Source organism: Neophocaena asiaeorientalis, unplaced genomic scaffold (assembly GCF_003031525.2).
Source record: "Neophocaena asiaeorientalis asiaeorientalis breed wild unplaced genomic scaffold, Neophocaena_asiaeorientalis_V1.1 scaffold138, whole genome shotgun sequence".
NCBI classification, from domain to species: domain Eukaryota; kingdom Metazoa; phylum Chordata; class Mammalia; order Artiodactyla; family Phocoenidae; genus Neophocaena; species Neophocaena asiaeorientalis.
The window spans coordinates 6,482,579-6,495,336 of NW_020172632.1; the positions used below are offsets into that span (position 1 = coordinate 6,482,579).

The 12,758-nt window shown below is 53.3% G+C and overlaps 1 protein-coding gene across 1 annotated transcript; it reads right to left on the bottom strand.

Annotated features, from left to right (window-relative positions):
* Window positions 1–256: 256 nt before the first annotated feature.
* On the bottom strand, window positions 257–9,232 carry LDLRAD1 (low density lipoprotein receptor class A domain containing 1). The gene is made up of 6 exons (XM_024739364.1): window positions 9,212–9,232; window positions 8,657–8,708; window positions 5,950–6,078; window positions 3,497–3,634; window positions 1,612–1,740; window positions 257–405 (listed from the first exon to the last, which is right to left on the bottom strand). Exons 1-6 carry the CDS (start codon window positions 9,230–9,232, stop codon window positions 257–259), a joined length of 618 nt encoding a protein of 205 aa, XP_024595132.1.
* Window positions 9,233–12,758: the final 3,526 nt, after the last annotated feature.

The window sequence follows — 12,758 nt, forward strand, 5'->3', positions numbered from 1 at the left end:
TCCGATCATGGAAGCAGATTCCCTTCGTCTTTGTTAGGAGTTGCCTAACATGGTAGTGAGCTCCCCATCACTGGAAGAATTCAAGCAGAGGCTGAAAAACTTGAAAGCAGGAGAGGCAATTCCTATTCAGAGACAACGGTGTGTAGATCCCACTACATGATCTCGAAGGCTCCTTCCTGCCCTTGTGTACTTGGCTTCATAGCACACGTGACAGGTTATCAGTGCCATTCCAATCAGCCTCCCACTCCGGACCCATTCAGGGTCCAGGACAGGAGTACTCATCCGACCAGTCAGAGCAATGCTGCACGTGATCACGGCAGAGGCTCCTGGGGATACAGCTGCAATATTTGAAGACGGTCGAGGGACAGCGCCACCAGCCAGGGCCGCAGGGTGGGCACACAGTCACTGGGAAGACAGAAGAGCAGCTGCTCTGTCCTGGAATGCCCCATGCACCAGGGCACTCTTTAGCTCTGAAACCTACCATTGCCTCCACAGCCCTGCCCCATCTGACACGGGTTGACTATATTCCTTATTTCCCTGGAGAAGAGAGAATCTAGACTCCCCAACTCATAGGCTGTGCGACCTCAAGCAAGTCTCTCTGTCTGAACCTCAGTTTCCTCATGTGCTCAAGGTCGTTATCAAGGAAGATAGGCAAAGTGCCAGGCCCACAGTCAGTGTTCAGTTACTAGTGGGCGCATATAGTCTCCCATCCTCCTCTCTCACCTTGATTCGGTCCCACCAGCCCATTTATGATTCCCTGAGGGCACCTTGCAGACCTCCCTCCTTTGCCCTGGACCCTGGGCCTCCAGCATTCTTCCCTGCCCACCCAGCCTCTGCCTGTTGAAGCCCTGTCCATTTTCTAAGGCCTGCTTGAATACTGCGTCTTCTGAGAAGTCTCCCTTGATGATTACTTCTCCTATCCAGCCCCTCCACAAAAAACCTCTCTGGGACCCCAGCACTTCCTTTTGGCATCATCACGGTGTGAGTCCTGGGGGTGGGACATATGTTTGACTCCTGACTGTGCCCCAGCAGAACTTGGCACCAGGCCAGCCCCCAACAGTGCTCAGAACGTGTTTGTGGGTTGAACCTTGGGGAAGAAATTGAAAGGAAACTCTGGAGCAGTGAAAGAACTCGTCTTAGAGTCAGGAAACCTGGGTTTACACCCAAGCCCCCTTCCTATCACTCATCATATTAAGTTACTTCTCCTCTCTGGTCTCAGTTTACCTACATATAAACTGGGGCCAGCGATTCCTGCCTTCCTTTCCTCACAGGGTTGTTGGGTGGTGCAGAGAAGATGAAGGAAGCCCAGGTTCAAACCCCGGCTGGGCCATGTACATACTCCTTACATGACTGCCCTCTGGGTCCCAGTTTCCTCCTCTGCGACCCTGAAAGCAAGTTTCCCACCACAGAAGAATAACTCTCCAGAAGGAGCCCCTTGGAGTGGTAGTGAGCACCCTACCACTTGAAGCATTCAAGGAGGAGTGGAAAACTTCTTCCTAGGATGCAAGAAGGGGATGCAGGGGGAACTTTGGAGATTCTCTCTGTTTAACTTCTGCCCTCTGGCCACTGCCTGGCCACCTGCCCCAGCCAAGCTTGTGCCCAGACCCCTACCTGGGCTCAGTTCATCTGAGCAGTCCCCACAGTTGTTGATCCCATCACACTTTTGGTCTGAGTAGATCCAGGAAGCGGGGTCTCCGCAGTGAGCCACGAGGAAGCCAGGGAAGCTCTGGGGCATGTCTCCTACAGAGGGAGAGATGAGGCAGGAGAAAGTCCACATCTGGCTGCAGCTGTCTCAGGACTATCTGGAGGTGGATTGTCCTGGCCACCCTGGCAGCTGTCAAACTCGGGGTCACTGCCCATCTATCCAGGAAGGGCAAAAGGAGGTTTCTGGGGGAGGAGGTCATCAAGGAGAGAGGAGGGTTCTTTCCCTGTTCACCCAATAGAATGCCCAGAGCCACTTCTCCCTTCTCAGCTCTTGCGCCTTCCCACTCCACACCATTGCTTGCTTTATTCCTCCCTCCAGAAAAGTCCTCCTTGACACCTGTCCAAAACCATTCCAACTGCAAGTCCAGGTTCAAGTTCCTTCACCTCCAGGAAGCCTCCTCCGACTGGAACATAACAAGAATAAATATGAAGCCTTGCGCTTGGGTCCCAGAGCTCAGGGAATGTGGGATCACATGCTTTGTGAAAGAGAGTCAGAGTATCTTTCTTGAAAGTGGGTTCTGTGTTAGACAGCAGTGTGACAGGTATACCAAAAATTAACACAAACTCAGGCCACATCATTAGAGGTATAACCCAGACTTGGGAGGGGAAAAGCCTTTGTTCCTTGGACTCACCAGAGCCAGCCAGAAAGAAGTATCATGGATGCTTCTGGGGCCAGTCCAGGGAGAGGGACATAGGCATTTGGTATGTGTTCTGTAGAGTGCTGGTGGAGTGGGGAAGACCAATCATAAGGGGGTGACTGGGAGTTCAGAGGGTGGCCCGGGTAAGAGGACACTCATAGGGGACAAGAAAACAATCTCCAAATCCATGCAGTGCCATCATCACAGGAGACAGATTGAAATGTGGTTCTTGGGGGGCAGGGGTTAATGAGAGGACAGAGTTGGAACCAATCAAGGATGCTACTGGGAGGCAGCTCTAAACTCAGTACAAGGGAGACGTTCCCGTGGAAAAACCAGGCAATGACGGGAGCAGCTGCCTCAAACTGTAGTGAGCTTCCCATCCTGGGAATGTGCAAGCAGAGGCTGAGGGGATTTGGGCATGAGCTGGGACATGGACTAGATGACCTTTAAGATCTCTTCTGGTCTTGAGGGTCCATGATGCAATGACCCTACCCCCATAAGCTACCCCATCCCACCACTCCGACTCACCAGGCTCTCTCCCTCCTCTGTGGCAAGTGCCACGCTCCTCTCTCTTGAGAACTGTCAGGTCTCTAAGGTCTGGGACTAGACCTTCCCATTCATTCACTCATTTCATCATTTATTCAGCAAATCATTCTCGATACCTCTCTGTGCAGTGCCCTGCACCAGGCACTGGGCCCCAATATCAAGCAGATTAGGCTTGCCCCATAGGAGTTCACAGTCTGATGGGGGTGGCAAACATGCCAATTGAGAGTGACAACCAGTGTGACTAGGGCTGGGGTGCAGGGAAGCACAGGGGTTGTGAGAGCCCAAACGAGGGAACGTAATTTAGTTTGGGTGTCAGGGAAGGCTTCCTGGAGGAGATAGCACTTGAAATCTGCCTTGAGGGTTGTACACAGGTTCTCTGGGCACGGAGAGGCACAGAGTGGAGGCATCTCCTAGTGTGGGCACATGTGTGTGCGTGTGAGTGGGACAGGGCGGGGGAAGATGTTCCTGGCTGAGGGCAGCATATAAGCAAAGGCCTGAGGACATCAGGGTGCCTGGTATGTTCAGGGGTGTTCGAGCTTCAGTATGGCTGCAGGGAGAGCTGGAGTTGGGGGAGGCAACTCCCAAGGGGCCCTGGAGTAACTACTCACGGCACAAGGCCTCCTCCTCGTCCTCGCCGTGGGCACAGGTGTGGATGCCATCACAGACCCTGCTGGCTGGGATGCAGCTCCTCCGGTCGTGGCATAGGAAGCCCGTCCTGTTCATCTGTGTCACGCAGGGCTGGGCCCCTGAGTGGGCAGGGCGAGCCCCGGAAGGGTCAAGGGTGGTGTTTACAAGGGCATCACCAAGTTCTCCCCACTGAGCCCCACCTGAGCTGAGGTGAGAGGCTGGGGCAGTGGGGAGGACACTGGGCGCAGCGTCGGAGATGGGGTCCAAGCCCCAGCTCAACCACTTGCCAGCTGTGTGACCATGGGCAGATGACCCAACCTCTCTGTGCCTCAGGTTCCTTTCTGCAAGATAGGGATCATAGCACACACCCCACAGGACAGTTGGGGAGATTACATAAAAGCCTCTGTGTGTGGGCTTCCCTGGTGGCGCAATGGTTGAGAGACCGCCTGCCGATGCAGGGGACACGGGTTCGTGCCCCAGTCTGGAAGGATCCCACATGCCACGGAATGGCTGGGCCCGTGAGCCACGGCCGCTGAGCCTGCGTGTCCGGAGCCTGTTGCTCCGCAACGGGAGAGGTCACAACAGTGAGAGGCCCGCGTACCGAAAAAAAAAAAAAGCCTCTCTGTTTGAATAACCCTAGAGAGAATGCAGAGAAAGTCACGGTTTATTGAATGACTGTCTCACGGGAAGTTCCTGAGGACAGTGCTCAAGTCAGTGAAGTGGCTTTCACAGTGGGGCTCCTGGTGCAGGTGAAGGTGTCAGAGGCAACGTCCTGGGGCTGGCTGGGGACCGTTATGCCACAATCCCTTACATCTGGGACAACTTTACGGGCTGCAAAGCGCCTTCACATTTTTATTCTATTGTTTCCCCAAAAACCTCTGTGAGGTGTCATCATTAGCCCCATTTCCTAGATGAGGAAAGTAAGACTCAGAGAGGTGCGACGTGCCCGGCCACATGGCTAATAACCCAGGCTGCTGCCTCTGCTCTTTCCTGAGGCCGGGTCGCCTCCCCAGCATCCAGGAATGGTGGGGACCATCTGAGTGTCCATCCTTCTGAGAGTCTGCCCTTCCATCCCACTGCGGGGAACACTCAACCCTGGGGCTTCCCCCAAAGAATTAGGGGAGAGAAAGTGGCAGACGGACTGGGAGGTCTGGCTCCGCAGGCTGGGCACGTGTACACGCATGAGTGCAGGTTGGACGTGGGAGCGGGTTTGTGCCTGTGTGTTTGTGCACATGTGAACCACGGCTCATCTCCTGGAACTGCCTCAGCTAGTGTGAGGGGGCCGACCCTCAGAGACAGTTACATTGTCATACACACACAGCTGCTCACACAGACATACATCAGTACACTCGCACATATACAGACGTGTACACACACGGGCACACACACACAGATATGTACCTGCATACACAGACATGTGCATAGATACCTGCACACACACGTACACGCACACATAAACACACAGACACACAGGTACATACAGGCAGGCAACTCCTTGCGTGCTCATATCTATCCCCAGTGCCCATGCTCAGGCATGTAGGGTACTTTGGATTTTACCCCCTACTCCACCTGTCCCCTTAGCACCTCCTGCTAGATGACAGAGCCATCTCTCAGAAAGGTAGGTCTGCTGACACCCTGCCCCCAGCTTAATCCCTGCCCATGGCTCTCTGGATGGTGACCTCCTTCCCCAGTGCAGCCTTTGAGGCCCTGGACCTCGGCCCCACCCACTGCTCTGTCCTTCGTGTCCACTGACCTTCTCCTCACATTTCCTCCCATCCCAGGGACTCTGCACAGGGTGTTCCCTGTGGTTTTCCTGCCACCGCTTTCACTAACCAATCCCACTTTCCCTTCATGCCTCAGCCCCCTTTCACTGCTCAAGGAGCCCTTCCTGACTCCTGGACTGGGTCAGAGCCCTGCTCCAGACTCTCAGAGCCCCCACTAACCCTGCCTTACTGTACTTATTGGATTAATATCCGCCTCACTCTCCAAACTGTTAGCTGCATGATGGCAGGGTCGGTGTTGGGGCTCACCACTGAAGTCGGGCCTCAGGGATATGTTGGACAGGTCCCTGTCCTCTGTAGCGAAGGCAGACATGCAGATGGATGGCACCACCCAGGGTAAGCAGACTCGGGGAAGAGGAAGGGTGAAAGTTATGGGAGCTGAGACAAGGCTCCTAAACCAGGCAGGCAGGGAGGTCTTCCTGGAGGAGGTGGCATCAGAGCTGGGTCCTCTCAATAGCTCATGCTTATAGATGTGCAAATGGAAGCTCAGAGATGTGTATATGTCAGTGTCTGTGTGTGTCTGCACATGCACCCTAAGGAACTGTCCAAAAGTCATTTCATGGAGAAGCCAGGCAGGGTCAGTTTTCCCCCATCTCTCTGTGTCCCCCTCCCCTCCCAATAAGTCTGACCCACCCTCCCTTGCCCACCCTGACCTGGCGTGCGAGGTGGGGGTCCAAGGATGGCGACCAGGGCAATCAGGGCTGCAAGAGTTGCCAGCAGGAGCATCAGGAAGGCTGAGAGGCAGGCCCCTCGGCACGAGCAGCAGAAAGGGCTCTGGTCTGCTGTGTGGGGTGGGAAACCAGTGATGGAGCAGCCAGTGCTGGGGCCCAGAGATTCCCTGCCCTGACCGCTGCTAGTGGTCCCTACCCACTGGGGTCCTGGAGGCAGAGGGCTCCCAAGGCCACCATTATGTTCTCGGCTCTGCCTGTGGGCCACCCCCACCAAACACCTGTCTCTGGCCCAGGTCCAGTTGCTGGTGAGTGGCAGTCAGGATGAGGGTCCCAGGTCTCTGCTCCACCCCCCTCACCCTCCTGTCCTTCCATGAGGCTGTCTCCTCAGGAGGAAGAGAGAGATGTACACCTGCGTATCAAGCCCCTACCATGGGGCAAAGACCAAAGCAGGCCCTTCATAGCCATTATTTGTAGTTTTCAAGACAAGATTTATTTTATAAATGAGGAGACTGAGGCTCAGAGAAGAAAAGGTTCAGGTCACCTTGTGTGGAGCTGGGATGTGAATCCACACTTATTTGCTGCCCAAACGGGTGCCCTTTCCACATGCCAACTGATTGCTCATTCTGGAGCCCGTCAGGATGCTGACTGGAATCCCAGCTGCACCACTTTCCAGTTGGGCCACACTGAAAAGCCACTTTACTTCTCTGTGTCTGTTTCCTCAAGTGGAAAATGGGGGTCATAATGCCCACCTTAGAGTTGTTGAGAGGATTAAGCTAGGTATTGTATCAGAACAGTGCTTGGGACATAGTAAGTGCTGTAAAGGTTTTAGCTACTATTCATGTTTATTGAGCATCTACTATGTGCCATTCTGTATCTGAAGTACTGTGGAAATAGGTGATGTCCTCCTCCTTTAACTGACTTCGATCCTTTAATATTTGCTTGCTTGTGAAATAATGAAACAAAGTCTTCTTAGGATCCTACTAGATGCCCTGCTCTGTAGAGGACACAAAAGCAGTCACAGCTCTGATCCCCTTGCCCTCCAAAAGCTTGTAGTTGCACTTAGAAGACAAGATGTAGACAGGTAAAAAGAAGAGTGTGGGCACTCCTGCTGTCCTCTGGGGCACAATTATCTCAGAGAGGGGGCAGGAGCGGGTCTGACGCATCTATGTCTCCAGCCTGGGGACCTAGTAGGCAGGCACACAGTAGGTGCTTTCTGAATACTCTGATCTAAAGATCCAGGAAACAAGGGAAGGGCCCAATTCAGGTCAGTTCATGTCATTTCCATATAATCCATTCACATTTCCAGAGCTGCCTACTCTGTACTCAGACTATACCTGTACACCAGCTGCTCACAGAGCCAGGTGGCAAGTGTGGTTAAGAAAGCGTGAACAAGGTGTCATGGTGCTTGAAGGAGGGTGGGATTTCCACAGGCAGGCGAGGGGAAGGTGCGAGGAGAGGGCACTCCAGGCAGAGAGCGCCTGGATGGCATGTGGGGGACAGCAAGTGGCCCCGTGTGTCCGGAGCCTGGAGTGGGCATGCATTGGGAAGGGAGATGATAGCCGATTTATGCTGTAGGAGATGCAGCATAAATCTAAAACCCGTATTCCCTGCAGCCTTAGTCCGTGGCTCCCTTGTAAACTCAGGTAACCAGGGAGACAGCGGGAAGGCTGGCAAGGAGCAGCATCCTGGTTGGCCAAGCAGCCACTCCTCAAACATTTGTGCAGCACAGGCCAGGTGGGTGGGGTCACGGGCGAGCCTCGGGGCCCACGGCCAGATGAAGGCTGCACTTCAAAGCCTGAAAGCCCTTAGGTGCCGATGCCCCAGGGGACAGATGGGGAAAGGAGGCCATTTTCCCACATCATGCCCACCGTGAGCCAGGCTTGAAATAAACAAGCGCCAGTGTGGAGCAGCAAAGGCACCGGGGCTCTGCAACCAGAGGGACCCTGATTCGAATTTGAACGCTGCCTCCCTCCTCCCATCCGTGTGGGATCCCAGCTTGGCTGAGCTACCTTCACCTCCCTCCACCTCAGCTGCCTCATCTGTTATTGCCCCCTAATAGGAGCCCCTCTCAGAGCTGTCCTGAGGGTTGAAACAGGCCCTGCGATGCCGGGCACATAACAGGGCCTTGATCCTTGATAGATATTAGTAGTAGCTACCTCTCTGGGGCTGTTTCCTTAAACGATCAAATGAGGGCCAAGTTTGGAAACACATAGCAGGTGATTAATAAATGTGTTCTTTCCTTCCTTTATTCCACAGAGGTAAAGCAAACTGTCCTGGTCACAAGGTGAGCCAGTGGCCAAGAACAGGTGCTAAATAAGTGCGTAATCCTGCCTATTTTATCCCTCAGAGGTAAAGAGAATCACCCAGGTCACCCTCTGAGCCAGGGACTCGACTCCAGAGCTCTTTCCTCTATAGGTTGCCGGGGGTACTGTATGTGGCTCTGTGCCTGTGAGCACACAGTAGGTGCTCCACACATGCTTGTGCATGGAGAGAATGAACCACCCTATTAAACAAATGGCTGTCATCATGGTTGGCCAGGATGCTGGGAGCAAGGGGACATCAGCAAGGGGACAGAGGTCTGAGAGAGCGGGAGCCTTAGGGAGCCCCCTTTGTGTCTCTGTAGCAACGGCCCAGCTTCAAGGGAGCCCCACAATGGGGAAGGACTGGCCCCAGGCCCTCCGTCATTTACCTTGCCTTCTGGGGAGGGCTTTGCTTCCAGCGGCAGCAGCATTGCCATCCCCCTGCCCAAGAGAACAGAGTGAGGGGTGGGCTGAGGTGAGGCGAGGTCCAGCCTCAGGAAGCCAGACTGAAAAGTTTTTCAGAAGTGTCACCAAGAGCCTCGGGGGAAACCACGGGCCCTCCCACTCCAGCATGCTGAATGCCCCAAACTCATCACGTCCACTTCACGTTCCCACACCCATGCCTGTACTGTGCCCTGGAATGCCTTTTCCTCCACTGTCCACTTGGCAAACATTCATCCTTCAAACCAGCTCAGGCGGCTCTCCTTGGAGAGGATCCCCCTGATGTCCCCTCCCATAATGTCGATCGTTCTCTCCCTTGGCCTCTTCTCCCCTCCCAGCACTTATCACCTGAACCGTGTACCTGGTTCACCTGTTGGGTCCCCGTAGAGAGCCTCCAGGGTGGTGGAGGACCGGAGTCACCTCAGTGTCTCCCCTCTTTACTGCCCACCCTAAGCCTGAGGTTGGCTCCCCCTGGTCAGGAGCTGTCTCAGGGCAGCTCTTACCTGGGGGAAGATCTTTTTCATGTCTCCGGCTCCTGGCTCCAGTCTCCAGGCCCTGGGTGGGTGCAGAGAACTCAGCGCAGGTTCCCTGCCTGTCACCAGGGGCAGCCTGGAGGAGGGATGACAGCAGGCCTCGCCTGGCCGCACCCTCCCTGTGGGCAGGCCCCTCCCAGGCTGCCTCCCATGCTGCGGAAAGGGCAGCAGGGCCCTGCTCCTGCCTGGCCCTTCCCCACTCTGCGGTCTGACAGAGACACTCCAAGGTTGGAGTTCTCATCCCCATGTTACAGGCGGAGAGTCTGAGGTTCATAGAGGGAGAAACTGCCCTCAAGTCACACAGTGTGGGTTTGGTGGGGGCATTAACCCAGGAATTTTTCAGGGTGTGATTTTTCCTCCACATCAATTATGAGACTGGAGGATGTCAGGCCCCGCAACTGCATGAAGATCCAGGCAGAAATACCCAGGATTAACGTTCCAGTGGCTAAAAAGCAGGGGTCATTTTTTTTTCATTGATGTTTGTTCAATTAAATATGTAACCTAGGTGGAAAGAATATGCATTTCCCACTAAAATTATAAAGCAAATATAATTTTAAATTATTTTCTTTAAAAAAGTGGCCGTGTACTTTAAATTTTTCCGGAGATGATGCCTGTGATGGGGGAGGGGTGGGGGCAGGTTGCTTCCCTGAATAATGCCTTCTACCAATTCAGCTCATCCCTCTGCCGAGGAGACCAACAACCTGGGAGCTTAAGGGTCTGGTTGGAAGCCCTGGACCAAGGGAGGAGTGGTGTCCACCTCCAGAAGTGAGCTTGGGGGCTCCAGGGAGGGTCCCTCTGTACGTAGGCTGCCTCTGATGCCCATGGGTTGCCTAACCTGTAACCAGCCTTTTCTTTTTTGTTGGGATATAAACTACCAAGTCCACGGGGATGGGGGTGGAATGGACAGACTCAGCGGCAGCCCTCAGAAGGCAGCAGCGCTGGGAAGGGCTAAGCTATAGGTCAGGGGAACACGATTCTCATGCGGGCCCTGCCACTGGCTCTGCCATGGGCAAGTCATTTCCTTTCTCCGAGTCTCAGTTCTCTTGTCCAGAAAAAGAAGGAATTGCACTGGATGAAGAGGATGTCTTAGTTTGGGGATCCCCATAATCAGACCTAAGAGCAGTTTTGAAGGCAAGCAGATTTAAGAGGGAGCAATCCCAGGAAACACCGGGGGAGCGAGGGAAGTGAGGCTCCAGTAACAGGAGTGTTATCACACTCATCCCACTGTGGGCAAGAGGAACTTTCTCTTGCTAAGGATTTCGGGAGAAGATGCACATCAGAGTCACCCCACCCGAGGGTAAGGGAACTGAGGTATGCATTTGCCAGTTCTTGCCAGTCACTGGCTGAGAACTGCTGGAGGGTATTTATTCCTGGCACCCCTTGGCCCGCCTTGGGCAAAGAGATGCCAGTGTTGGCAGCTGCAAGCTAGGCTGATGTGCCCTGAAATGGAAAGGGCTGAGAGGTACGGGCAGGACCCTCGTGGCATGTGCTGAAGGTGCATCGGCATTTCACCTTGCATGCCAACTCCAACTGATTGTTGAGAGTGTCTGGAACATGAGGTTCAGAAGGATTATGAGGTCAGGACTCAGGATTTTGTGATTGAATAGTGATGTCTGCCATGGGTATAAGAATGGAGAGTGGTATCATGCATGATGACCATTTTGCCATTCTGGGACCAACACATGTCCTTAAACTCTGGTTTTCCTTTTTTTTTTTTTTTTTTGATAAATTTATTTTATTTTTATTTATTTATGGCTGCATTGGGTCTTTTTTGCTGCTTGCGAGCTTTCTCTAGTTGTAACGAGCGGGGGCCATCCTTCGTTGCGGTGCACAGGCTTCTTATTGCAGTGGCTTCTCTTGTAGCGGAACACGGGCTCTAGGGCACACGGGCTTCAGTAGTTGTGGCACACGGGCTCAGTAGTTGTGGCTTGCAGGATATACAGCACAGGCTCAGTAGTTGCGGCGCACGGGCTTAGTTGCTCCTCAGCACGGGGGATCTTCCCGGACCAAGTCTCGAACCCATGTCCCCTGCATTGGCAGGCAGATTCTTAACTACTGCGCCACCAGGGAAGCCCTGGCCTTTCTTGACTGTGATTCTTTAGTGTTCTTTTATGAAAAGACTCTTCAGGGATATGAAATTTCCCTTCCTCTGGACTCCTGCTCCAGTCCAGGTACAGCCACACCTGGCTGTGCTGGCAGCGTTGTATCTCTCCAGGGCTCAGGCTGTCACCAAGAACCCTTGAGTGAAGGGCAACAGGGGGTCCTGGAAAGATGGAGGAGAGGACCTGGTGCCTCAATCCCTGAACTTTCTGGTGTCAGAGCCAGGTTATATTGAGGAGAAAAAGGACTTGGGCTGCATTGTACAACCTCCAGCTCCACCCTGCTGGGCTCCCTTCCCTGCTTGGGCCATGGCACACCTGGGTAAACTTCTAGCAAGAGTGGGAACTTTGGAGCTGATGGTCCAAATGGTCCCACCACTAGCTGTGTGACCTCTGATACGTCACTTAACCTCTCTGAGCTTCAGCTCTCCCATCTACCTCTCTAAACTTCTTTTCCACTCATTCCTGAAGAAAGGTGGTGCCCCAGTAGATGGACCTCTTCGTCCTCCCCACTCAATACCCAACACTGCACCAGGCCCCCTTGGCCCACCTGCTCCAAACTCTCCCTTCTTCCCCCCCTCCCTTTCCCTGGGAAAAAAAGTTTCAAAAACTTAATACAGAAAACTTGGAAGAATAATGTATCCACCATCCAGAGATAAAAAACGTTAAAATTTTTGTCATTTTTGCTTCAGACTTCTTTTTCCATCAAGTATAGCAAAAATTGAAGGTCTCTTATTTCCCCAGTTGTATTATTCCTTCCCCCCCTCCCCAGAGTCAACCAGTTTCCTGAATATGCCTTGCATGATTCCAATGGCTGGTTTTTACACACTCTCTAGACACACACATACACATACATCTAGAATCACAGTGCAGGGGCCCCTCAACTTTACCAGATATGGCCAAACTGCTCTTCCAGGTGGCTGTACCAGTTTGCGCTCCCGTTAGCAGCATGTGAGAGTTTCTGTCTCCCCAGTCTTGAAAGTGTCAGACTTTCCAACATCCATCTCGGTATGGTTTTTTTTTTTTGGCTGTGTTGGGTCTTCGTTACTGAGTGCGGGCTTTCTCTAGTTGCAGCTAGCGGGGGCTACTCTTCACTGCAGTGCGTGGGCTTCTCATTGTCGTGGCTTCTCTTGTTGCGGAGCACAGGCTCTAGGCACGCAGGCTTCAGTAGTTGTGGCATGTGGGCTCAGTAGTTGTGATTTGTGGGCTCTAGAGCTTAGCTCTAGAACTTAGGCTTAGATGCTCCATGGCATGTGAGATCCTCCTGGGCCAGGGCTCGAACCCATGTCCCCTGCATTGGCAGGCAGACTCCCAACCACTGTGCCACCAGAGAAGCCCTCGGTATGGTTTAATTTGCGTTTCTCTAGTAATTCCTATGGCCACCACCAATTGCTAACATTTATTGAACACCTATTTTG